General features: G+C 39.8%; 1 protein-coding gene across 1 annotated transcript in view; it reads right to left on the bottom strand.

The window, feature by feature from the left end:
• The window catches only part of LOC125467218 (vacuolar protein sorting-associated protein 4B), a 44,053-nt gene that overhangs the window by 3,104 nt on the left and 16,434 nt on the right, over positions 1 to 24,515 (bottom strand). The window contains exons 5-10 of the mRNA XM_048562756.1: positions 22,930 to 23,049; positions 21,852 to 22,008; positions 20,897 to 21,045; positions 17,653 to 17,734; positions 11,526 to 11,745; positions 6,119 to 6,259 (exon numbers count right to left, since the gene is read on the bottom strand). Of these exons, the coding sequence (XP_048418713.1) occupies positions 6,119 to 6,259; positions 11,526 to 11,745; positions 17,653 to 17,734; positions 20,897 to 21,045; positions 21,852 to 22,008; positions 22,930 to 23,049 (869 nt within the window). The remainder of the gene's footprint in view (positions 1 to 6,118; positions 6,260 to 11,525; positions 11,746 to 17,652; positions 17,735 to 20,896; positions 21,046 to 21,851; positions 22,009 to 22,929; positions 23,050 to 24,515) is intronic.

Genomic DNA, 24,515 nt, shown 5'->3' with positions numbered 1-24,515 from the left:
CTTGTGCCGAGACAAATTTTCGTCAAGACAGCAGCTGAAAGAACAAACAGAGAATATCCCTTCTACTGTAAGTATAAGGCAGACAGAAACTCTGTTACAACCAGGTCAGGTGTGAACCTGCTCCTATTTTATTGCAGTAGGAAAAAGCCAATATCAACGTTTTCTTGACTTAAAGGGAAGCGCATGCTTACTACTGCTAAGCCCGAAAAAAATAATAAAGATACGACATCAAGCATGCAGGCCTTTGGGCTGTCACTTGAGAGCACAAACACAGGTACAAAGGTAAAAGGAGATAATACCCAGTATGAAAGGAAATCAAAGAATACAGAGTCTGGAGTCCTTTTGGCATCCTTTGGTTTCAATCTGACCACATCTGACAGTGAACTTTCTCCAGTTTGTCTTTAGTTCTGCAATCCAAAATCCCTCTCCGCTGCTCTGCCAAAAATGCTCGTTGAAATACAGGCTGCTTGTACATTGTCTGAAGTTACATTTTCAGGCTCAACTATAGGTTCCATTTTCAACATGTGAAGAACCTCACGTGTAAATTTAAATAAGAGATGGGCTTTTCATGCCTCAAATGGGGTGGCTGACTGCACTTGCTAAAGTGTTAATTTCAGCTCAGACTGTCTTGTTTAATTCAAAGTTTATTGAAACTGGCAACTTATGGGGTGTGATGTTGTCTATGATCATTTTAAGCCAGTTGTTTTTGATCTGTTTTTAAGACCACTTGAGACTATGAAAGTCTCAGATATTACACTGGCAGACTGGATTCAAAGATCAACAGTTCTCATTTTATGCAATCACAACAATCTTGGTGTCTGTGCCATAATCAATATGCTCCAGCCCTTTACTCAGGTGAAGCAGTGGAGGAAAAGTTCACTTCTGACCTTGATAAAGTCCTTACTGCCAAAAGACCATCCTTCTTGGGGATAGGGCTGGCCAACTTCAGAAGAAAGACAATTAGGAAAAGTGGAGTGAAGAAAGCCAATGGATGTGAAGTTACCCCTACTAAGAAAGTGTGCTTAGCATGGCCTCATTATAACATTGCCAGAATGACAAAAACACTGGAATTTCTGGATAAAGATCATTGACTCAAACAATGACAAAGTGATGAACATATCACTTGATTCATGCAGGGAACATGCTGGACAGAATTTTTTTTAAAAAACTTGTTCAGTTGGCAATGCACTGCCATCTAGCACACCGAGCTATTGTAAGAACCGAAAGTCCAAGAGGAATTGGTTTGGTCTCTCAGCCCTAAAGCAGCCCTACCAAAGAGAAAAATTCAAAAAGCAGCTCACAAGCAAACAACGTAGAGACGTTTTCACACACACAACTTAGTTTTAGAACAGTGGGATCAAATAAGGACAGGTGTAATAGGCAACAGTGCACAGATTTCTGGATTCGATCATCCAACCGGTCTGACCAACAATGTAGAATACACAACACCTCTTCGAACAGAAACAAGCAGCCTTTATTCCCTGGCAGTACAATGAAAGGTTTCAATTCAAGAAGGAAACATTCAAACAGTTCAAGGCTAAAACCTAAAGACAAATCTGAAACACAAAAGACAAATGGTGCAAAGGGAAAACTAGAGAAATCCAACAATATGCCATACAAAGCCTTTTGCAGATTCAGGTACATCAATAAAACAGGGTTAAGTGGACAATGCCAGAAAGAACATTGCTGACAATACAATCCTGAATTGACAGTGGCAGCTGATATTCTCCAGGCTTTCTCCCCATACCCAGTGTAGAATCTATGGATAAACTATCATTTATCTGACAGCTGCAACACACAATCAAACAAAAAACCCAATGCGAACAGTCTGGATGATAATCCTAGCTCAGTTCTTCACAGCTGGTGGGCTTTTCCTCACATCAGGATTTGTGCACCTATCTTGCAGATAGAAAAGAATTCCTTTTTTATAATCTCAATTGCCTCCATGCCAAAACTAAATGGACCATCAAATGCTTAACAGCATTTGGATAACTATAGTGTCATTGCCCACTGTGCATCAGATTTGCAAGCCACTATCCACTATCACTTCAATTCTGCTAAGAAGAAACTTGGTTCATCCTTGAACATTGTCAAAATAAACATACCAGCCACACATGGTCACCCAAATATTTCCATCTCCCATATTTGAGGGACTTCAGACTATACTGAGCACTTCTCACACCTTAACAACCATGTCTCTCAAAAGGCAACCATTAACAAAGAGATCCAACATGGAATCACTGCATCAGCTCAGCCTTCTAGAAAAAAATATAGCACAGAGTGTTTGATAACAAAAACCTTAACAAATCTGAAGTTCTGGTGTACAGAGCAGTTGCTGGTCTATGCATCAGCAACACACGAGTTCTAGAGAAATTCCACCAGCAGTGCTTTTGCCACATTCTGTATATTAAAGGAGAAGAAATTTGATTAAATGCTAGCATCCTCTACCAGCTATTAGGAAAAATTCTTGCAAAATAAACTACAATGGACCTTGTCTTCTCATCTCTCAAATTGTCAGTGAACCAGGTAGGAAAAAAGGGAATGTTATAAAGACACCATGAAGTTCTTCTTGAAGCATAGCATCATTGACATTAACGAGTGTAAAGAGCACTCTACCAAATATTCAAAATAGCAACAACTTGTCTGTCTACATGCATCATGCTTGATACAAATGCCTTAATGGCAGGCAGGAAAGGAAAGATACAAAAATCCTGCAGTCTGGATTCTACTAACTCATGGAGCATCCTGCCCCATTTGCTGGAAGATGTTTGGGTCGAGAATCAACCTATTTAATCACATGAACACTTACAGCAGAATTAAAACCCGAGTAGGTCAGTATCATCTCAAATCAAGGCACAGTTGAAGATGACAAAACTCTGCCAAGACCACAACTGAGATACAGCATTCATAGTTCGAGATAGTGCACAATAAAAAGAATTTACTGGTCTTGAGGCATGCAATGCAACCTCACCAAAATGATACCAAAATAGAAGCCCGTTTACGTAATCTAAACTTGTATTCCCATGAATACAGATGGTATTTTAAACTGTTGTGAAGGTGGCATTTAAGATGATTTTAAAACATTCAAAGGCTTTGTAGATGAGAAACTGTGTCCATTGGTTTTGAGTCTAGAAGGGAGATAACCTTACTATTGGCCATAAATTGTTCAGATATAATGATACAAAGCATTTCTTCACACAAAGGGTAGTCAAAACCATGTGGTTTCTTCCCCAAAAAAGTGAAGTTAGGTTAATTCAAAATGTTAAAACTGAGATCCGTAAGATTTTTATTCAGCAAGGATACCAAGAGTTATTGATAGAGTCAAGATACAGGTCACTGACAATTTACTTGAACAGTGAAATCTGTTCTCTCCCCTTTCATGTTTTTTCTGGCTTTTTGTTTTGTCTTTCAGTTTCTGTCTTGTAGTTGATTTTTAGACTGATTGGCTCTTCCTGCTCCATTGGGTATCAATTAATGGTTGAAATCAAAATCTGAATTAAGTAGCCACAGGATTTGCAAGCACATTATTATTGGGTTAAACACCTGCAAACACGAGCAATGAACGTTGGGTTACGGAGGAGTGATTTTACTATCTCAAGTGACAATTATATAACTTAGGGCAAAAAAGTGTGACTGCACAGTTTACAAGACAAATTACACTTAAAGGTGGTAATGTGGCCTGTCCTAAATCATCCATCTAGAAAGAATCTCAATTTGAAAGTTCTCCCACTTAATTATTTGCTTTTGCTGATTAAAAATACATTTTACAGTAACTTGAACAACTTCCCAACACTGACTCTAAATTAGCTTTTAATTAGTTTGAACCTGCCTTCCCCTGATCTGAAACCCAGATTTACCTTTCTTACACAAGCTATACTATGGCATATCGAAGATCTCTTTCAAATTTACTCTTTTCATGGTTTGATGGATTTGGTTCTTTGGCCTTTGCTCATAATTCATTCCTTAAATTCTCAGACTGAATTTTATATTTCTGTCACGCTTTCAGGGAATAAAGACTTCCTCGTATTCAAGATGTAGTCTGACCTGGAAACTATTGTTAAGCATGACGTCCTCCTATTTGTCTTCCTCTATTTAAGAAAACAGGTTAGCATTTTGTTTGTGATAAATGAAACTGATGGTAAAATCTGACACATACGTAGCAAAAACTGCATGTGTATAGTGGGCCTAAAGGATGATAAGAAAGGAGGAGTAAGTAAAACTTAAAAAAAAGAAATTCAATGGCAGAATCAACTACAAGACAGAAATTGAAAGACAAAAAAGCCAGAAAAAACATGAAAGGAGAAAATATTTTTCAGATCTAAAGTCCCCAAAATTAGGAATACATAGAATGAGGCAGGGATGGGGAGTGGCAGTGGGTTTAGATCAGATTAGATTCGATTCGATTCCCTACAGTGTGGAAACAGGCCCTTCGGCCCAACAAGTCCACACCGCCCCTTGAAGCATCCCACCCAGACCCATCCCCCCCTATAACCCACACATCCCTGAACACTATGGGCAATTTAGCATGGCCAATCCACCTAGTCTGCATATCTTTGGACTGTGGGAGGAAACCGGAGCACCCGGAGGAAACCCACGCAGACACGGGGAGAACGTGCAAACTCCACACAGACAGTCACCTGAGGCTGGAATCGAACCTGGGTCTCTGGCGCTGTGGGGCTGCAGTGCTAACCACTGAGCCACCCTGCCACCTGTTTACAAGCATTAAAACATAGGGAAATAGAAAACTCACGGTACCCAGAGATTAGTTTTCTTTTTAAAAGTGTGGTTCTTTCCATTTGGATTAGTAACGTTTCACTTGAAGAGCAGAATGATATTTATGCAGCGCTTTGTATCTCAAAACATCTCAAAGTACCTTATGTGTGAAATCATTTTTACAATAGCGACAAATGCATTTCCAGTGTCATTTTCACATTTACTAAAGTAACCAATTAGCACACGACATCTGATGCATATACTACATAACATCAGTTAAAATTAAACATAACATAATTGTAAGTAAAATGACTAAGTTAATTACAGTTTCTCATTAAGTAAAAACTGTAATTAGGCTCCATAGAACCTTTGTCAGCACAGGAAAAAAATGTTTTGCTGTGCAAGATGAAAAATTTTAATGCTAAATTCCTGTTGGTCAATGAATTTTTTTTAGTTTATATTTAAAAAGTTAAAAATTATAAAAGTCCTACAGGAGCTTTTGGCTTACCTCTGGTTGCTGCCAATTCTCTTCTTGAATCTTCTGTGTGTCATACAGCACACTCCCCAGTGCACCCTGTAACCAACCCTCAGGCTTGCAGCGTCTGTTGCTCCTTGACATCTGTTTTGCTGCCAACCCTCCAAGCTCACAACTTGTCTCACACTCTATTCCGAACTGACAACTCTATAGCTCATGGCCTCTCCCACTCCCTAAAACACCTTCTTGATATTGATGATTGGAACCTAGGGCTTCTGCTGTTTCCTAACTGTTTTTGAATTTTTTGTTTGCTGCTCCCCACTCCTGAACAGCCACTCACTGCTGATCTCCAGATCCTTTGATGACAGTGAGAGTTCAGGAGGGGGAAGCAAGTCAGAAAGCAGGTGATAGACGAAATGAAGTGCCACCTACAGGGTCAAGGAGCTGTAAAGAGTCAGCCATTAGAGGGTGGATTAGGGAGATGTTTAAGCGGCAGTCTGAAGGACAACAGCCAGAGGGTGTTGTAGGAGCTAGAAAGGTTATGAAACAGCTGACCAAAGGAAATGCCATGAAGCAGCAGAGGCCACTCCATAAAAACACCATCTACACCAAGTGCAGTTTACCTTTTAAATTCATAGGTACACCTACAACAGACTAGCACCTAACAACTTCAAAACAAAATTTGTGACCCAAAACAGGAGCGAAGGCCGTATTAAATGACCAATGTTAAAACAAAATATAAACCCACAGCTGCCAATTTATTTATTGTACATGCACAGATTCATTAAACTCTTGCACGATGACTGTTTTGGATAGGCAAAGATAGCTGTAAACATTTCATCCTCATGATACATTCCAACAGGGGAAAATTATAAGCAACTGAAGATCTGAGACGGAACACTAAAATGTGCATAAATTGAGGTCACTTGCCATTGACACAACAGGCTCCAGAAGCTTATCCCCCGGAACATCAATCCACGTCATCTCCAAAGCATTGGGATCACCAGGTGAACATGGCGTTAGGAGGTCGTCCACAATCACAGATGGATCAGCATTTGAAGGACCTCTGACCTAAAAATGTAAAGGCAAACTGCACTCAACTAACATGTTGCAAGTTAACAATGCGAACAATAGCAAAATTTACATGTATGTTATGCAACAGCTGGAGTAATAACATAACTTTTCTATTTAATATATACAGTCAAGACAGTTGCCCTGGGAGTCCTCAGAATTGACTAGGGCCCCATGAAGTCGATGGCATGAGCAAGGAAACCTGCTGATTACCACAGCTCCCTCGTGTGATGACTTAGTACTCTTCCATGTTGAACACTACTCAGTAGAAACACTGAGGGTGACAAGGGCACAAAATGCACTCTGGGTGGGGGATTTCAATGTTCACCGCCAAAAGTGACTCAGCAGCAGTACTACTGATCAAGCTGGTTGGTTCCGAAAAGGACACAGCTGCCAGACTGGGTTGAGGGAACCTGCGAGAGAGAAAAATATACTTGATCTCATGCTTATCAATCTGCAGGCTACAGGTGTGCCTCTACATGGCAGTATTGGTAAAAGTTACCACCGCATTGTGCTTGTGGAGACAAAGCTTTGCTTTCACAATGTGATTACCCTCCATAGTATATCCATGTAGCCCTGTGAGCTAACTGCAGAACTGTACTCCAGCACAATTTGCAACATGTCCTACCATACACCCCACTAAACCATTACCATCAAGCCAGGGAGATGAACCCTGGATAAATGGAGAGTGCAGGAGAGCATGCCAGGAACCACACCAGGTATATCTAAAAATGAGGTATCAACCTGATGAGGCTACCAAACAAGACTATTTGCCTGCTTATCAGCAATTGATAAAGAGAGCCACGTGATCCCATAATCAACAGGTCAGATCCAAACTCTGTAGTCCTGCCACATTGAATAGTGAGTGGTGGTGCAACTCACTAGAGGCTGCTCCACAAATATCCCCATCCTCAAAATGTTGGAACAGCCCAGCACGTCTGTGCAAAAGATAAGGCTGAAGGATTCACAACAATTTTTGGCCACAAGTGCTAAGCAGATGATCCATATCAGGCTCCTCTACTGGTCCCCAGCATTACAGGTGCCAATTTTCAGCCAACTTGATTCAGTCCACATGATATTAAGAAAAAGCCGGAGGCATTGGTTACTGCAAAGGCTATGAGCTTTGACAACATTCCAGCAATAGTGCTAAAGACTTGTGCTCTAGAACTTGCCCCTCACTTAGCCAAGCTCTTCCAGTACACGCAATAGCATCTATTAAGAAAATTGCCCAGATACATTCTGTTGTCAAAAAACAGTACAAATCCAACCAAGCTAATTATGGCCCCTTCGGTCTACTCTCAACAGAGTTCTCTCTACTCTTGAGGGGAGGATTTGGCCTAGTGATATTATCACTAGGCTACTAATCTAAAGACTTAGATAATGTCCTGGGGACCTGGGTTCAAATCCTGCCATGGCAGGTGGTGAAATGTGAGGAATAAATCTGGAATTAAGAGTCTAATGGTGACCATCAAACTATTGTAGATTGTCAGAAAAATCCATCTGGTTCATTAATGTTCTTCAGGGAAGGAGACTGCCATCCTTACCTAGTCTGGCCTACAAGTGACTCCAGATCCACAGCAACGTGGTTGACTCAAACTGCCCTCTGTGCAACTGGGGACGGGCATTAAATAATGGCCTAACCAGACACATCTTCATCTCATGAATGAATATGACAAAATCATTGGATAGAAGACATCATCAACAGTGCTACTAAGTAGCACCTGCTCAGAAATATTCCGCTCACAGAGTCCCAGTTTGGGTTCTGCCAAGGTCACTCAATTGCTGATGTCATTACAGCCTTAGTTTAGATATGGACTTAAGACAGAATTCTAAGAGCTGAGGGAGAGTGGGACAGCCCTTGACATCAAGACTGATTTCAACTAAGTGTTAAATCAAGAAGCTCTGGCAAAACTGGAATCCATGGGTATGAGGAGGCAAACACTCCACTGGTTGGAGTCATACCTGACTCATAGGAAGGTGGTTGTAGTTGTTGGAAGTCAGTCATCTCAGCTCCAGGACATTTTTGCAGGCATTGCTCAGGACAGCATCTTAGGCCAAACCATCTTTAGCTGCTTCATCAGTGACCTTCCTTCTATTGTAAGGTAAGAGAATGGAGATGTTCACCGATGATTGGGTAACGTTCAGCACCATTTGCAACTTCTCAGATGGGAAACAGTCTAAGTTCAAATGCAACCAGATCTGGACAATATCCAGGGTTGGGCTGGCAAGAGGCAAGCAACATTCATGCCACACAAATGGCAGGCTATGACTATTACCAATAAGTGACAATCTAACCACAGCCTCTTGACATTCAGTGGTGTTACTATCACTGAATCCCCCACCATCAACATCCTGGGGGTTACCATTGATCAGAAACTCAACTGGCTAAAACAGCAGGTCAGAGAGTAGGAATACTGCAGCAAGTAACTCACCTCCTGACTCCCAAAAGCCTGTTCACCATCTGCAATGCACGAGTCAGGTATGTGATGGAATACTCCCCACTTGTCTGAATGAGTGCAGCTCCAACAACACTCAAAAAGCTTGACATCATTCAGGATAAAGCCACCCGCTTGATTGGCACCATATCTACAAACGTCCCCTCCCTCCAACATTGATGCTCAGTAGCAGTAGTGTGTATTATCCACAAGATGTGCTGCAGAAATTCACCACAATAGACAACAGGTGCAGGAGTAGGCCATTCGCCCCTTCGAGTCTGCACCACCATTCATTATGATCATGGCTGATCATCCACAATCAGTATCCTGTTCCTGCCTTTTCCCCTTAACCCTTGATTCCACTATCTTTAAGAGCTCTAGCCATCTCTTTCTTGAAAGTGTTCAGACAGTTGGCCTCCACTGCCTTCTGGGGCAGAGCATTCCATATATCCACCACTCTGGGTGAAGAAGTTTTTTCCTCAACTCTGTTCTAAATGGCCTACCCCTTATTTTTAAACTGTGTCCTCTGGTTCTGGACTCACCCATCCACAGAAACATGCTTCCTGCCTCCAGAGTGTCCAATCCCTTAATAATCTTATACGTCTCAATCAGATCCCCTCTCATCCTTCTAAACTCATGTATATAAGCCCAGTCGCTCCAATCTTTCAACATATGATAGTCCCACCATTCTGGGAATTGACCTTGTGAACCTACGCTGTGCTCCCTCAAATTTGGAGACCAAAACTACACACAATACTCCAGGTGCAGTCTCACCAGGGCCCTGTACACAACTACTCCCATTTTGAAGGACAAGGGCAGCGGATACATGGGAAGATCTGCAAGTTTCCTTCCAAGTCACACATCCTGACTAGGAAACATGGCATTGTGGGTCAACCTACAGCAGGTAGACTGGCGCAGTTCAAGGCTGCAGCTCAAGTCTAACTAGGGACAGTTAATAAATGGTCATCCAATGATGCCTACATTCCATGAATGAATTTCTAAAAATCTGCTAGCCAATCACAAGTTAAACATTTGAAATCTGCAATAAAGGCAGAAAATGCTGGAAATATTCAAGTCTTGCAGCATCTGATCAGAGTTAACATTCAGATGATAACCCTTCATCAGAATTAGCTGTTTGTCTATAAATAACCAATTACTAAAACACTTTGCTGCTGCAGCGACTATTTCACAACAGACCGGTACTTACTGCTGAGGTTGTTATGTCGTAAACATGTAAATTTTTATTATGCCAAATTTGAACCAAAGAACTTAGCAATCCAAATAATTCACCAAATAATGTACATAATTAGTGAAATGCAATGACTTGCTACAGAAACATATTGAGTACTGACAGGAGCATTCAAACACTTAGGCAGAAATCTTAGCCAAACATGGGTTTGAATTTGCAAAAAACACATTCAGTTTCACATAACTTCTTTTAAAAAATATTAAACTCATATGCTTACTCAATAATTACATTTTAGTAGTGTTTCATAGAACTCCATTAAATGTTTATTCTAAATGCCACATTTCTCAGCTCAGATAAAATCATACATAAAAGAACATTTTAAAACAACATGCTGTAATTTCCTAAACTTTCTCAAAACATTAAGCAAAGCTGCACACATTAGGACTCGAATACACTTAACAACCCAGAAAACAGAAACTTAATGGATTTCAGGGTTAGGAAAAATGCACAAAGAGGATCATTTCTATGAAAGCCACGAAGAGGGCCACATTTCAGTGGTGAAAGGAGGTTTTTACATCTGATTAGCGAGGATGTAACTTCAGCTGAGTAAAACATCTAGGCTTTAAACCTCGAGAGTTAGCCTAAGATGTGAGAGAGAGTTAATTAGTACTCAGACCAGGACAGATAGTTGAGTATGAATTGAAAAGAATGAATTCAATTTTAGTAAAACAGTAAGTTTCCTGCTAAGAATTTGAATCATATAGGTCTCAATAACTGGCAGGTAATTTTGATCTTGGCAGCAGCCTCAAGTTCAATATTGAAGATAGAATTAACGAGTGTCAAAAAATTACCTGGAAACACTGATTTGTATGGATCATGTGACCAAAGGGAACTTGTAACTTCCTCCAAGCATATGATAGAGAAAGAATAAAGAATAGAATCTATTGGGATCAACATACTGTAGTATGGGAAAGGAAATGTTTGAAAGGAGATATAATCTATTTGTTGTAACAAGCATAAATGAAACCATTCAAAAGTGGGAGAGAACTTGGACACTGGGTTGAAAGCAAGGCAGGTCCTTAAAAGAGCACAACTCATTTTTTTCCTTCTTTCTTCATCAACAGGATGAGGGCGTTGCTGGCTAGGCAGCATCTATTGCCTATCCCCATTTGCCCAGAGGACAGTTCTGAGTCAACCACATTGTGCGGGTCTGCAATCATGTGTAGGCCAGACAAGGGAAGGATAGCAGTGTCCTTCCCTAAAGGACATTAGTGAATCAGATGGGTTTTTCTGACAATCAACAATTAATTAATGGTCACCATTAGATTCTCAATTCCAGCTATTTTATTGAATTCAAATTCCATGTCAGGATTCAAACCCAGATCTCCAGAATGTTATCTGGGTCTCTGGATTAACAGTCCAGCGACAATACCACTAGGACATTGCCTCCCCATTCTGGATATTGTTGTCCAAATTTTGGCTGCTGTCACAGAAGCTGGTTAGCATCAGAGCAAATATGCATGGAGACTCAAAAAAAAGGGTGAAATATAATTTCAGCTTTAGTTAATGCAATTTATTTACATTTATCTGAACATCAATAGAATGGGCAAAACCTGGTTAAAAAATTTTAATGGTACCTTACCTTCTTGAAATGAGTAGCTGACTGAACTTTTCTGACTGGCTGCATCAAAGCATCTCGCACTATGATACTGATGTCAGCCCCAGAATATCCTTCCGTTTTCTTTGCCAATATCCGGTAATCTTCATCAGACAGACTGTTTTGAGTTGTTCCAAGGTGCAATCTAAACATCATAGCACGGGCACCCTGATCAGGTAATGGAATATAGATACGTTTCTCAAATCTGGAAAACAACAGTTTCAGTGTAAGAAGTGTTGTTACACCGAAGACATCTGTGTGAACAGCTGCATTAATTTAATTTGTTTAATAATGACGGTGATCATTGGGTATACAAAACTTTTTGACTGTCTGAATAAGCACATGCATGGCATTACTCTATATTTTAGCACTGCCTCACTAAGTTAAAAGTTGGGTTCAGGAGTCAACCTAGCATTCTTAAAGTAGATAGAGGGCCAGATTAATGCTCTGGGGCCATGAGTTCAAATCCCACCACAGCATCATGAAATATGAATTCAATTAAGCTAATCCAATAGTAACCAAGAAACCATTGTTTATTCTTATTGCAAGTTCATTAGGTTCACTAATACCTTTTCGGAAAGTTAGAAGAAAATCTACCACCTTTACCTAGATTTGCCAACATGGAACTTCAGATGCGTAGCCCTCAGTTATATCAGTTCGCGACAAAGTCTGATAAGAGAAATGTATCAATATAGACTACATGGCAAAATCCAAGACACCTGGAAATGACAACAGCATACATGGCTTTGTTAACCTTGCAAAGTCCTCCTTACCAACATCCAAGGGCTTGTTCCAAAATTGGGAGAGCTGTGCCACAGGCTAGTCAAGCAAGAATCTGACAGTCATTCTCAAGGCATTGTTCTGTAGTGCTGTCTAGGACATTATCACAAATCTCAAGTATGGCAGAACAGTGGGACACAGTTGGAAAGGAGCTGCTTTGGAAATCATTCACACTTACTCTGGACCCCATGAAGTCTTGTGGCATCAGGACAAACATTAACAAAGACAACTTCTGCCGATTACTACCTACTGCTCTCACTCAGTTGAGGAGATCAGTTCTCCTCCATGCTGAAATTGGGAGGAAGCACTCAGGGTGGTAAGTGCACAAAATGTCCTCTAGGTAAGGGACCGCAATGCCAAAAACTGGTTCAGCTACACCAATATTTACCAAGCTGACAGTGCTCCAGGACATAACCGTTAGACTGGATCTGCAGTAGCTGGTAAGCAAACCAACAATACGGAAAAGTGTACTTGATCTCATTCTCAATCCATCTGTCCGTAAGTGTATTAGGAGGAGTGACCACCACAGAAAGCATGGGCAAGGACATCCAGTTTCACATTGAAAATACTGTATTGTGCTGCGTGATAACTCCATGATGCTAAATGGAATGGACTTCAAACAGATGGAGAAACACAAGACTCAGGACCCATGTGTTGCTGCGGACCATCAGCAGAGGAATCATATTAAGACCATAAAATATCAGAGCAGAATTAGGCCATTCAGACCAGCTAGTCTGCCATTCAATCATGAATGATAGATTTCTCAACCCCATTCTTCTGCCTTCTCCCCATAATCTTTGATCTCATTACTAATCAAGAAACTGTCCTAAATACACTCAATGATTTTGCCTCCACAACATTCTGCAGCATTGCGTTCCAAAGATTCACCAATGCCTGACTTAAGAAATTACTCCACGTTTCAGTCTAAAAGGGTCACCCATTCACACTGAGGCTGTGCCACTGGATCCCAATCTCCTCCCAGGGAAAACACCTTCACCATGTCCACTCTATCCAGGTCTCTCAATATTCTGCAAGTTTCCATGAGATTCCCTGCCAACATACTTCCAAAGTCCATCATTCTCTTTCCCAGAATCACTCTAATAAACCTCCCCTCCAAAACCAACACATCCTTCCATTGATGATAACAGGAACTGCAGATGCTGGAGAATCCAAGATAACAGTGTGAAGCTGGATGAACACAGCAGGCCAAGCAGCGTCAGAGGAGCACAAAAGCTGACGTTTCGGGCCTAGACCCTTCATCACATCCTTCCATCGATACAGGCTTCAAAACTGCTCAATATTCCAAATACAGTCAGACCAGATCCTAATACATCCTCAGTAGTACATCCCTGGCCTTGTCTCTAAATGAATGTTAATTTGCACTTGCATTCCTAACTGGTGACTGAATCTGCATGTTAACTTCAACAGAATCCTGAACTAGCACTCCAAAGATTTCAAATTTCCGAAGCCTTTCCCCATTTAGAAAATGGTCAATGCTCCTATTCTTCCTAAAATACATAACTTCACTTTCTCACATTTTATTTTATCTGTTAATATCTTCCCACTCTCTTAGCCTTTCCAAACCCTTCTACAGCCTCCCCACTTCCTCACCACTGCCTGTCCCACTACCTATCTTTGGCATCTACAAACTTGATAACAATGCCCTCAATTACTTCATCCAGATTGTTAATGTGTAACGTGATTAGTTGTGGAACTCCACTAGTCACCAGCTGCCATCCTGAAAAGGATCCCTTTATTGCCATTCACTGCCTTCTGCCAGTCAGCCAATCCATGCCCCTTGTACCCTGACCCTAATACGAAAGGCTCTTATCTTATTGAACAGCCTCCTGTGCGACAGCTTCTGGAAATCTAAATAGATCACATACACTCACTCCTCTTTATCTAACTTGCCTGTTACCTTCTCAAACAATTCTAAAAAGTGCATACAGCCCTGCTGACTCAACCCTATTTTACCATGCACTTCCAAGTACTCTGAATCTCATCCTTAATAACGGACTCTAAATTCTTGGCAACAACAGAGGTCAGGCTAACCAGCCTGTAATTTCCCATCTTCTGCCTCTCTCCAGTTTTAAACAGGGGTGTTACATTCGCCATTTCCCAGTCCTCAGAGAACATCCTTGATTTCAATCATTCCTAAAAGATTACCAATGCCTCCACAATCTTCTCAACTAGCTCCTTCAGAACCCCGAGGTGTTTCCATCGAGTCCAGGAGATTTATCCACTTTCAGACCTTTCAGCTTCCCCAGTACCTTCTCCTTTGTGACGGTTACCACACTCACCTGTGCCCGACACTCAAACTTTGATATGCTGCTGGTGTCTTCCACATTGAAGATTGGTGCAAAGTATCTATTCAATTCCTCTGCCATTTCTTTTTTCTCCATTATGACTTTTCCAGTATCACTTGCCAGCAGTCCAAAACCCACTTTTTGCCTCTGTCTTGTTTTCTATATATCTAAAACAACTCTTGCAATATTTTCTAGTACAAGCTAGCTTATTTAGTATTCTTCCCCATTACACTTTTTTGAGTTATCCTATTCAAACACAAGCTGTAACTTCATGGATTGGCATATCCCCAGACGTTACCACTAAGCCAAGGAATCAACACTGGTTGAACGAATTGTGCAGGTGGTTATGCCAGGAATAGAACCATGCATACTGACAAATGAGCCGTCAACTTGCAATACAGGATTATTGAAGAGTGATCTAGTCTTAAAATGTTTTCTTGCTGTCTCTCCATGGATGCTGTCTGATCCTCTGTGCTCTCCAGCATCTGGCGGTAATTTGCTTCTACAGGATGATTTGTATGTCAAGCAGTGACAACTAGCACATCAAAAATAAAAACTTTGCAACCCTGCCACATTTAGTTTTGTGAATGATGGAAGACAATTAAACAATTCACCAGAAGGCTCCAAAAGCAGCCCCAGCCTTAATTATGGGCATGCTCAGCATATCATTATAAAGACAAAGTTGAAGCACTTGCAAGCATCTCAAACAGGAACAGAGTTGATGATTCATCAGCACTGATGATAGCCTTCAACAATTTGATTCATTACATGATATTAAAAAATGCCTAAAGGAATGGATACTTCAATGACCACAGGCCCTGATAATATGCCAGCAACAGTACTAAAGATGTGTGCTCTACAATTACTTGCACTCCTAGCCAAGCTACTCCAGTGTAGTTACAACACTAGCATCTACCAATTTTGAAACTGCCCATGAATGCACTGTCCACAAAAATCATATCAAACCGAACAGGCCAGCTACCATCCCATCAATCTATTTTCAATCTTCAATACGATGGAAGGTATTGTTGGCAGTGCTCAGTTTGGGCTCTGCTAGGCCACAACCCTTAACTTCATTATGGCTTCAATCTAAACATGGTCAAAAAAACTGTAAACAAAACAGAAAGTAAAGGTGACAGCCCTTGATATTAAGGCAATATTTTAGTGAGTGTGGCATGAAGTAGCTCTGGCAAACTGGAGCCAATATTACTCAGGATCACTGATCTCTGCAATCTGAAGTTATACTCAGTACAAAGGAAGATGATTGACCTCTAACAACCACAAACATCTCAGCCACAAGACATCTCTGCAGGAGTTCCTCAGACTTGTACTCTAGGGCCAATCATCTTCAGCTGCTTCATCAATGGCGTTGCTTCCATTATAAAGTCAGAAGTGGGGATGTTTGCATAATGTTCAACGCCATTCAGTACTACTCAGATAATGAAGCTATCCACATCTAAATCCAGCAAAAACTGAACAATACTCAGGCTTAGGCCAACAAGTGGCAGGCAACGTTTTAGCCATACATTTGCCAGACCATCTCTGACAAAAGTGGATTTAACCATCATCTCTGGATATTTGCGGAATTCCCTGTTATCAACATTCTGGGCATTACTGCTGACCAGGAATTGAACTGGACCAGCTATATAAATGCTGTGGCTACAAGAGGTCAGTGAGTAATGCATCTCTGATTTCTATAATGCCTGTCCACCATCTACAAGGCACAAATCGTAAGTGCGACAGAATATTCAGAGATAATAGGGACTGCAGATGCTGGAGAATCCGAGATAACACGGTGTAGAGCTGGATGAACACAGCAGGCCAAGCAGCATCTTAGGAGCAGGAAAGCTGACATTTCGGGCCTTGACCCTTCAGCTTTCGTGCTGAGTCTTGTGTTCATCCATGACAGAATACTGTCTACTTGCCTGAATGAAAGCAGCTCTAACATTCTAGAAGCTCAACACTAGATTGGTAACCCAAACACCTTCAGCATTCACTCCCTTCCACACTGATGCACAGTGACAGCAGTGTGTAGATTCCAGAAGATTGCACAATAACTCACCAAGACTCTCAAATCAGCATCTTCCAAACCAGTCACATTTCCCACATACCAGGACTCTGACAGTAGACACCATATTTGCCTCCAAGGAACATACTATTCTAACTTGGAACTATTTTACTGTTCCTTCACTGTTACTGGATCAAAATCCTGGAATTCCCTCCCTAACAGCACTGATAGTGTACCTCCATCATATGATTGCAGATATTGAAGGCGGCAGCTCAGCACCATGTTCTCAAAAGTAATTAAGGATTGGCAATAAGTTAATTCATAAACAATGCAAAACAATTTACGATTCTACAATATTATCTAATTATCAATGAGGGGCCAAAACAAATTAAGAAACCATCAATATCTCCAAAATAATTTAAGACTTCCACAGAAAGTACCTCTCTCATGATTAAATAAATCTTTATGGTACTTACCTTTTATCCCCCAAAGCTTGCAACAAATTTGTACTTTAAAATAAATTGCAACATCAACAGAAATTCATGATAACATAAAATGAGAACAATTTCCTAATGTGGTCAGTGACAGCCTTGATCATTCGCAAATAAATACAAGTATAAGTTAGATGTATGCGTTCAGGCTTTCACATTTAGGTGAGTTACTTCTCTCTGAAACAGTCGAAGTATCTCAGGTGGTTGTATGTAGTGTTGCATATCCATGATTCACAGCTGTTTGTACAAGTAAATTATTCAACAGACACATGAAATGTGCACAAAAAAAAGCTTTTGTTATGTGAGATAATTATTTAGTGAAAAATTGCTCTGTAATTCTTAGGAGTGCAATGTTTCATAACACATTACATTCAGTTGCCTTGACAGCAGGTTTGTCAGCCATAAAGAAGCAGCATCATGCATGCATGATCATAGAGAGTCATAATTTGTTTACCAGTGTGGGTAATCTTGTGACATATGCTACTTAATTTACAAAGCATTAGCTTTTAAAAAAAGTGGCAGTTTACCTCCTCCTTATGGCAGAGTCTAGAACCCATGGGATATTTGTTGCTCCAAGTACCAAGATTCCTTCATTATCCACTCCAACACCTGCCGGAAGTTGTTCGTAGTTATATTGTGTAACGTATATCGTATAAATAACAGGACATAGAAGGAATTTAATCAGAAATGCATCGTTGGAAAATACAGAACATTAATTTAGATTAAATAAATTAAGGCTGTTATTCCCATCGTGTATAGTTAGACATGGTTAGCACTGCAGCCTCACAGCACCAGGGACCCGGGTAACTGTCTGTGCGGAGTTTGCACATTCTCCCCGTGTCTGTGTGGGTTTCCTCCGGTTTCCTCCCACAGTCCAAGGATGTGCAGGCTAGGTAGATTGGCCATGCTAAATTGCCCGTAGTGTTCAGGGGTGTGTGGGTTATAGGGGGATGGGTCTGGGTGCGATGGTCCAAGGGGCAGTGTGGACTTGTTGGGCTGAAGGGCCTGTTTCCATACTATAGGGAATCTAATCTAATCTAAAATTTTGGTTCACTACTCAGCAATGGAGTCAGATCATTAATTGAAAAAAGCTTGTAGTTCATGAGGTAGCAAATGTTCATCAATACAGGAAGGAGCTAAAGATTTTTCACTAAAACACGAATAACAGAAATCACAACAGGTGTTCAATTCAGACACACTGTTGATTTTGAAATAGTGACAGGTCAGGAAAACTGATGGATAGAGACATGATTCTGAGAAACTGAAATGCTGCCATAGGCAAGTTTAATGAAGTATTTTTCTTGCGTTTGATGCAGATACACAAATTTGTTTTCTTGTGTGAGATGAATATTGGTTTAAAAGATCAATGTTTGGTATTCTGGCGATTACAACTTTCAAATAGCTTTCATCCACTGATACTAATTTTGTTTGGTCTCTGAAGTATTTAATATATTTTTAAAGGATCCCAGCTGTTGTTTTTTTTACTGGACAAGTCAAATCCCAGACTGAAATCTGGCTTGATAGATCATATTTTGATTTTGTTTGTTTTTAATGAGGTGGTCTTTTATTGAAACACAAGCATGTGGTGCTGCATGTTTGAGTTTAACAATGAAACTGAAGTTTATAATGCAAAAGATATGAAAACAATAGAATAAACCAAACTACTTACATATAATATGCATTTAAAGATTTTGGAACAAATGGCAAACTACAATCCCAACACTAGAGAGAGAATCTTCTTTCAATTAAATACAAGGTTTGACTTAGTCAGTCACAAGAATCTTATCACATCTTCCTGGAGCCTTCATGCAATTGAACTTAGATTCTTCAAACAATCCTTTCAGGGCTTAACCAAAAAAATGTTATCGAACTTTAAAACTATACTCATTACACTGAGGTAAGTAATTTCTTAACTGTCCTAAACTATTACCCTTTCTCAGGAGCATTCATTGTGCACATCCAGATTTTGTTAAGACATTTGAAAACCCTAAAGCATTTTTGCCCCTCATTATGGGTGTTCCCCCAATCAAAAGAAAAATAATTTCCAGGAACTTCCAAATTGATCTCCTAATGTACTACTGTTTACTTTGTTTGCTGGTGAAAAATATCCCAATGAAAACAAACTCCCGTTAGCTTTCAAGAAATCTCTCAGACTTGTTATTTTAAAAGAAATCACTGTGGCTAAAGAAGTACCCAGAAGGTAATAAATAAATCCTTTCATACACAGACCAAAACTCTCATGCCATTAGTTCAAATCCATACTTTAAAATAAATGGTCATCACAAAAAAAAGAGAAATCAATTTAGATCTGAACACAAGCATACGAATTTGGACTAGGACACTCAAGCCTGCTGCATCCTTCAGCAAGATTATGACTGATCCAGTTACTCAACATGCCCACATATTTGCAATATTTCCCCCCCTTACAAGAATCTAACTAGCTCTGCCATAAAAATATTAAAGGACTCTTTGAAGGTGGTAGAAGCAGAGATTTCCAAAGACTCATTACCTTTTGTGAGAAAAATAAATCCTTATCCCTCTTCAATGGTCAACCTTCTTTTTCAAACAATGATCCACACTTGTAGATTTTCTTAAAAGAAGGAACATCCTTTCCACATGCACTGTCAAGACCCCTCAGGATCACACATTTTAAACAAGTCATCTTTTAGTCTAAACTGTGAATACAAGCCTAACCCATCGAACATTCCCTCATAAGGCACCCATCCATTCCAGGTAACAGTCTAATAACCCTTCTCTGAAGGGTTTCCAATAGATTTACATCCTTCCTTAAGTAGAAACAGGTGTCATCTCATCAATGCCATGTACAATTTAAATATAATATGCTCATTTTTGTATTCAATTATCCTCCTATTAAGCAATATTCTATTAGCTTTCCTATTTACTCACCGTACTTGCAAAACCTACAAACCTTTTGATATTCATGCATTAGGACACTTTCTGCAGCTCAGAGTTCACAGAAATGAAAATTCTCTGTTTTTGCATGATACAGGTGTGGGCTTCAATTGTGAATTTGGAACTTGTCAAGACAAAATTGAGCCTCAAATAAATTTAGGATTTTGTTGCCTCTCTCTATTACAGTGGCAGGGAGGAACAGACACCCAGCAAAATCTGTTTATGCTGTGTTGATCAGAGATAATGGGAACTGCAGATGCTGGAGATTCCAAGATAATAAAATGTGAGGCTGGATGAACACAGCAGGCCAAGCAGCATCTCAGGAGCACAAAAGCTGACGTTTCGGGCCTAGACCTCTGATGAAGGGTCTAGGCCCGAAACGTCAGCTTTTGTGCTCCTGAGATGCTGCTTGGCCTGCTGTGTTCATCCAGCCTCACATTTTATTATGCTGTGTTGATCAACAGCTTTTACAATAAGAATTACATAAATATTTGGAACAATTTTGAAGTTTGTTAAATAAAAAAGGGATCATAGTTCTGTGATGCACAATATTTTTTTTAACACCACTGAAACATCATGTCATAGGAAACAACCAAAGAACAAATGATATAATATTCCGCAACTTCATTTGCTGCTAAGCAAGGAGCCAGAGAATTTCAAAAGCCTCTTTGTAGAAGACTACTTGGTTGGATAATGCTCCCAGTTAAAGAACTAGCCAACTACACTGAGGTATTTGGTCTGGTGACCTGTATGAATTTGTATGACTCCATTCTTCAGCTTCTTAGATTCTTAATAAAACTTTCCATACAAATCATAAATAAGACTGTTTATTTGACTAGCCATAACAATGATACTTACCCTGCATCTGGACCAAGAATTCCGTTTTAATACGCCTTGCAGCTTCACTTTCATTTTCACTCCTTGAACCACAAAGAGAATCAACCTCATCAATGAAGATAATTGAAGGCTTGTGCTCTCGGGCAAGCTGAAATAAATTCTTTACCAACCTGAATAAATCAAAAGTAGAAATACAGAAGTGATTAAATGCATGTATTTATAGTGACAACATTCCTGTGATATAGCTACCAAATGTTTAAGACAGATTTTACATCTGAAAAATATTGGAAACCAATTCACATTCATAAATCTTACTTCATTTTTTCAAAGATTTTATCATCACATTTCTGGATTACGATTTACCAGTAACCTTTCCTCACTATTTTTTTACCCTCAATGCCCACAATGTAGTTGCAGATTATGGCTCAACTTTGTAGGGTGAGCTACTAAAGACTTTTGTCCAATTACATTACAGATATTTTCGAACCAACCTGCTCAGAGATGTTATTGCACAGATTTACAGCAGTTGGGACTTGAGCCCAGGAATCACTGGCTCACAGCACTGTCCATATACATGCACGCATGCATGCACAGATATATCACTCAAGCTTTATTAAGACTTAACTAATGGACATGGAGCGCAGCATTTTTGGAAACTTGAGTGGACTCAATTTCATTTATGCCATTTATTGATCAACATCCATCTTCATCAGACTGTTGACTGAAATATCATCAAGGCAGTTACTTTGTACAGATTCGCATAAACCCAAGTGGCATTAACAATCTTACAACATTAATTGTACTTTATATAGGTTAACACTTTGACCTGGACTGAAATCATACAGAAAACATCAAGTGCAATATTTTTCAGAAAAAGCTCTTAAAAAGAACAGGCAGGAAACATTTGTTTCCTACAAACAGACAGCCGTGCAAGATAATATTAAAGTTCCATAAAGTCAGCATGATAGAAACTCACTTTTCACTTTCTCCAAGCCATTTTGAAACTAGGTCAGAGGAGGAGATTGAGAAAAATGTTGAGTTGTTTGCTTCCTTTGCCACAGCTTTTGCCAGGTAGGACTTGCCGGTTCCAGGAGGACCAAACAGAAGGATTCCTCTCCACGGCGTTCTTTTGCCTGGAGAGATAAATATCTTAAAAGTTCAAATTCAAACCCTGCTTAAAAAAAACCTTTACAATCAAAACCAAATAAAATAAATGGAAGCTACATCAGATACTAATCAAAGAACAAAATAATGTCACTTCACTGGGTGAAATTACTCAGACTCAAAAGAACAATATTCCAAGTTGCCTTTTAAAAAAATAATCAAGAGTGAAACCATGGTCTTTATCTGACCCACCTACTTCATCTCTCCCCAACCCCTGAAGCCATCTCCTCCTTTTCTCCCCTGATCCTTGAAACCTCTTCTTCCTCCTTCACATCCTTTGCAACCTTCTCCTTTTTTCATACTTACAACCTTCTACTTCCCTCAGCAACCTTCCACATTCTTTATGTTACAACCTCCTTCTTCCCCACGTTTCAAAAATTTCTTTCTCAGTCTCTTTGCAGCCTCTTTCTCACTGATCATCTCCTGCAGCCTCCTTTTTTGTAACTTCATTTCACCCTTCTCCCCACAGCTAACAGCACTAGCCAAACCAGCTAATGGCAGTCTGCCAACATGCACACGGCTAATTACTTTCCCAGCTGCTGCTGCTCCTCTCCCACATTGCTCCAGACTGTTTCTCACGCACTGTTCACATTAATTGGTGACTGGGTGGGCATGAGAAAGACATGCTATGATTGGAGGACTAGCTCCTTACAGATTCTGTACGTCTCTCTTTCTCCTTTTTCCCAGTTGGGTACCCCTGTGATTGGTTATGCCTGGGTCTTCTTTCACGTGCGAAGGTGAATGTAACCACTACCTGAGTACTTTGAGTATTAGTAACAGAGATCCAAGTTGACAATGGAATTGCCAATAAAAAACATTTATACAGCAAATTTCAAGAGAATTCAGGCCTTCTACAAGATTTTCAGTAAGAGACTTAAGTAGTTGTCAACCTGTGAAGAGATGAGGAAACTTGATGGGCAAAATCACAGCCTCTTTAAGAGCTTCTTTGGCACCTTCCAGACCAGCAATGTCATTCCAACCCACATTTGGCTTCTCCATAACAATGGCACCTAAACAATAAAAAGGTATTTATAAAGATACAAGGAGCAGAAGTTCAGTAGTTGCATATTAGTAATCATAAAAATGTTGAAATAATTAATTTCTTCCTTCACCTGTTTCACTTTGGATATTGACGGTTAGATTACCAGCTTCAATGCCATCAATAGCTCCAAATTTTGAGAATTTAGGATCCTCATTCTTTTAGGAAGCTGACATGGAATTGTTGTGCTTATTCAATAAGTTAAATCAAACAGGACTGAAACAAAAAAGTTTGGCTTACAGTGTCTTTAATGTACACGGGTTTCCCTAAATTGTTCCGTCGAAATAGAAATTAGAGGTTAAGAGGCTTGGCTAAGCAATGCTTTTTAAACAATATCAAAAAAAGGGAAGAAAAGCAAGAAAGAAACTGGTAGTGAGATTTACATGACCACCAATAGTGGGACAAAGGATAGAGGGAATTAAAAGGACAGAATGAATGGATGGAGGTACAATAAGGAGAAAATATAAATAGGGTAGCAGGAAGTCACAGAAATTGAGAAGCATAAGGCATGAAAAGAATTAAAGTTTGAGACATAAATTTCAAACTTAACACTTATTAGTTTTGAGCAATTTAGGCCAAGGAAGGGGTGATGGGAGATTGGGTCTTGGTGAATGTTCGGAACGATGTGTTTTGCACAGCTTGGGTTAGGACAGTGGATGTTGTAGGTAATCTAGTGAGTAATACAGTCCAGTAAAAAACTACATGCATGAAGCATAGGTGAAGATGTCAATGGAAGAAAGGCTAAAATTCAGTTAGGAACTAAAACTGATCCAGACTTATTCACTAGTTAGTTTTCTTCTCAAAAAAAGGCACATGTGGAGCTCTACCCACTAAGTAACTTTATCAAGAATTTACATGATGCCGTAATATTAATAATCATAAATAGATAAGGAATTGATAAAGTCAGAACAGTTGACAAAAGTCAATTTTTCTTTCAATTTCCAGCCATTTATAACAGAACTGAGGAATAAAACTGAGCCCTGTTTGGAAGTCTGATGAGAAAAATAATTCCTGTTTCATCTGAAGGGTTAGGTTTTGAGTGGGAGAAAGCACTTGAGTGTCAATTTTAAGAGGAGCAAAAATAAAATCATCTGCAATCAGTCCTTTATAAACTGAAGTTTATAATTACCACCCATTTGTTCCGGTGCCATGCAAATTGTAAACATTTATAATATGTACGGCTGAAAACAAAGGTACATTTCATTTAAATTTTGTTGTTGCTGCAGTTATGTTATGCCTGTGACAGCACAACATTATATAAGTTAATAACTTATTTAGTCTTTGATTGGCGGGTGGGGGGGGGGGGGAGGGGGGGGGGAGAACCATTACAGTTTGTGGCACCAAGGTGTAAAGTAGTTTTTGAAAATTCTTTTGACATGTCCCTTTTTAACACCCCCAAATGAAATTTCTGTCACAATGTTTATGTACAATACACAA

This window comes from Stegostoma tigrinum, chromosome 2 (assembly GCF_030684315.1).
Source record: "Stegostoma tigrinum isolate sSteTig4 chromosome 2, sSteTig4.hap1, whole genome shotgun sequence".
Lineage (NCBI taxonomy): Eukaryota > Metazoa > Chordata > Chondrichthyes > Orectolobiformes > Stegostomatidae > Stegostoma > Stegostoma tigrinum.
Note: the sequence above shows the minus strand (reverse complement) of the source record. Positions and strands in the feature narration are given on the sequence as shown.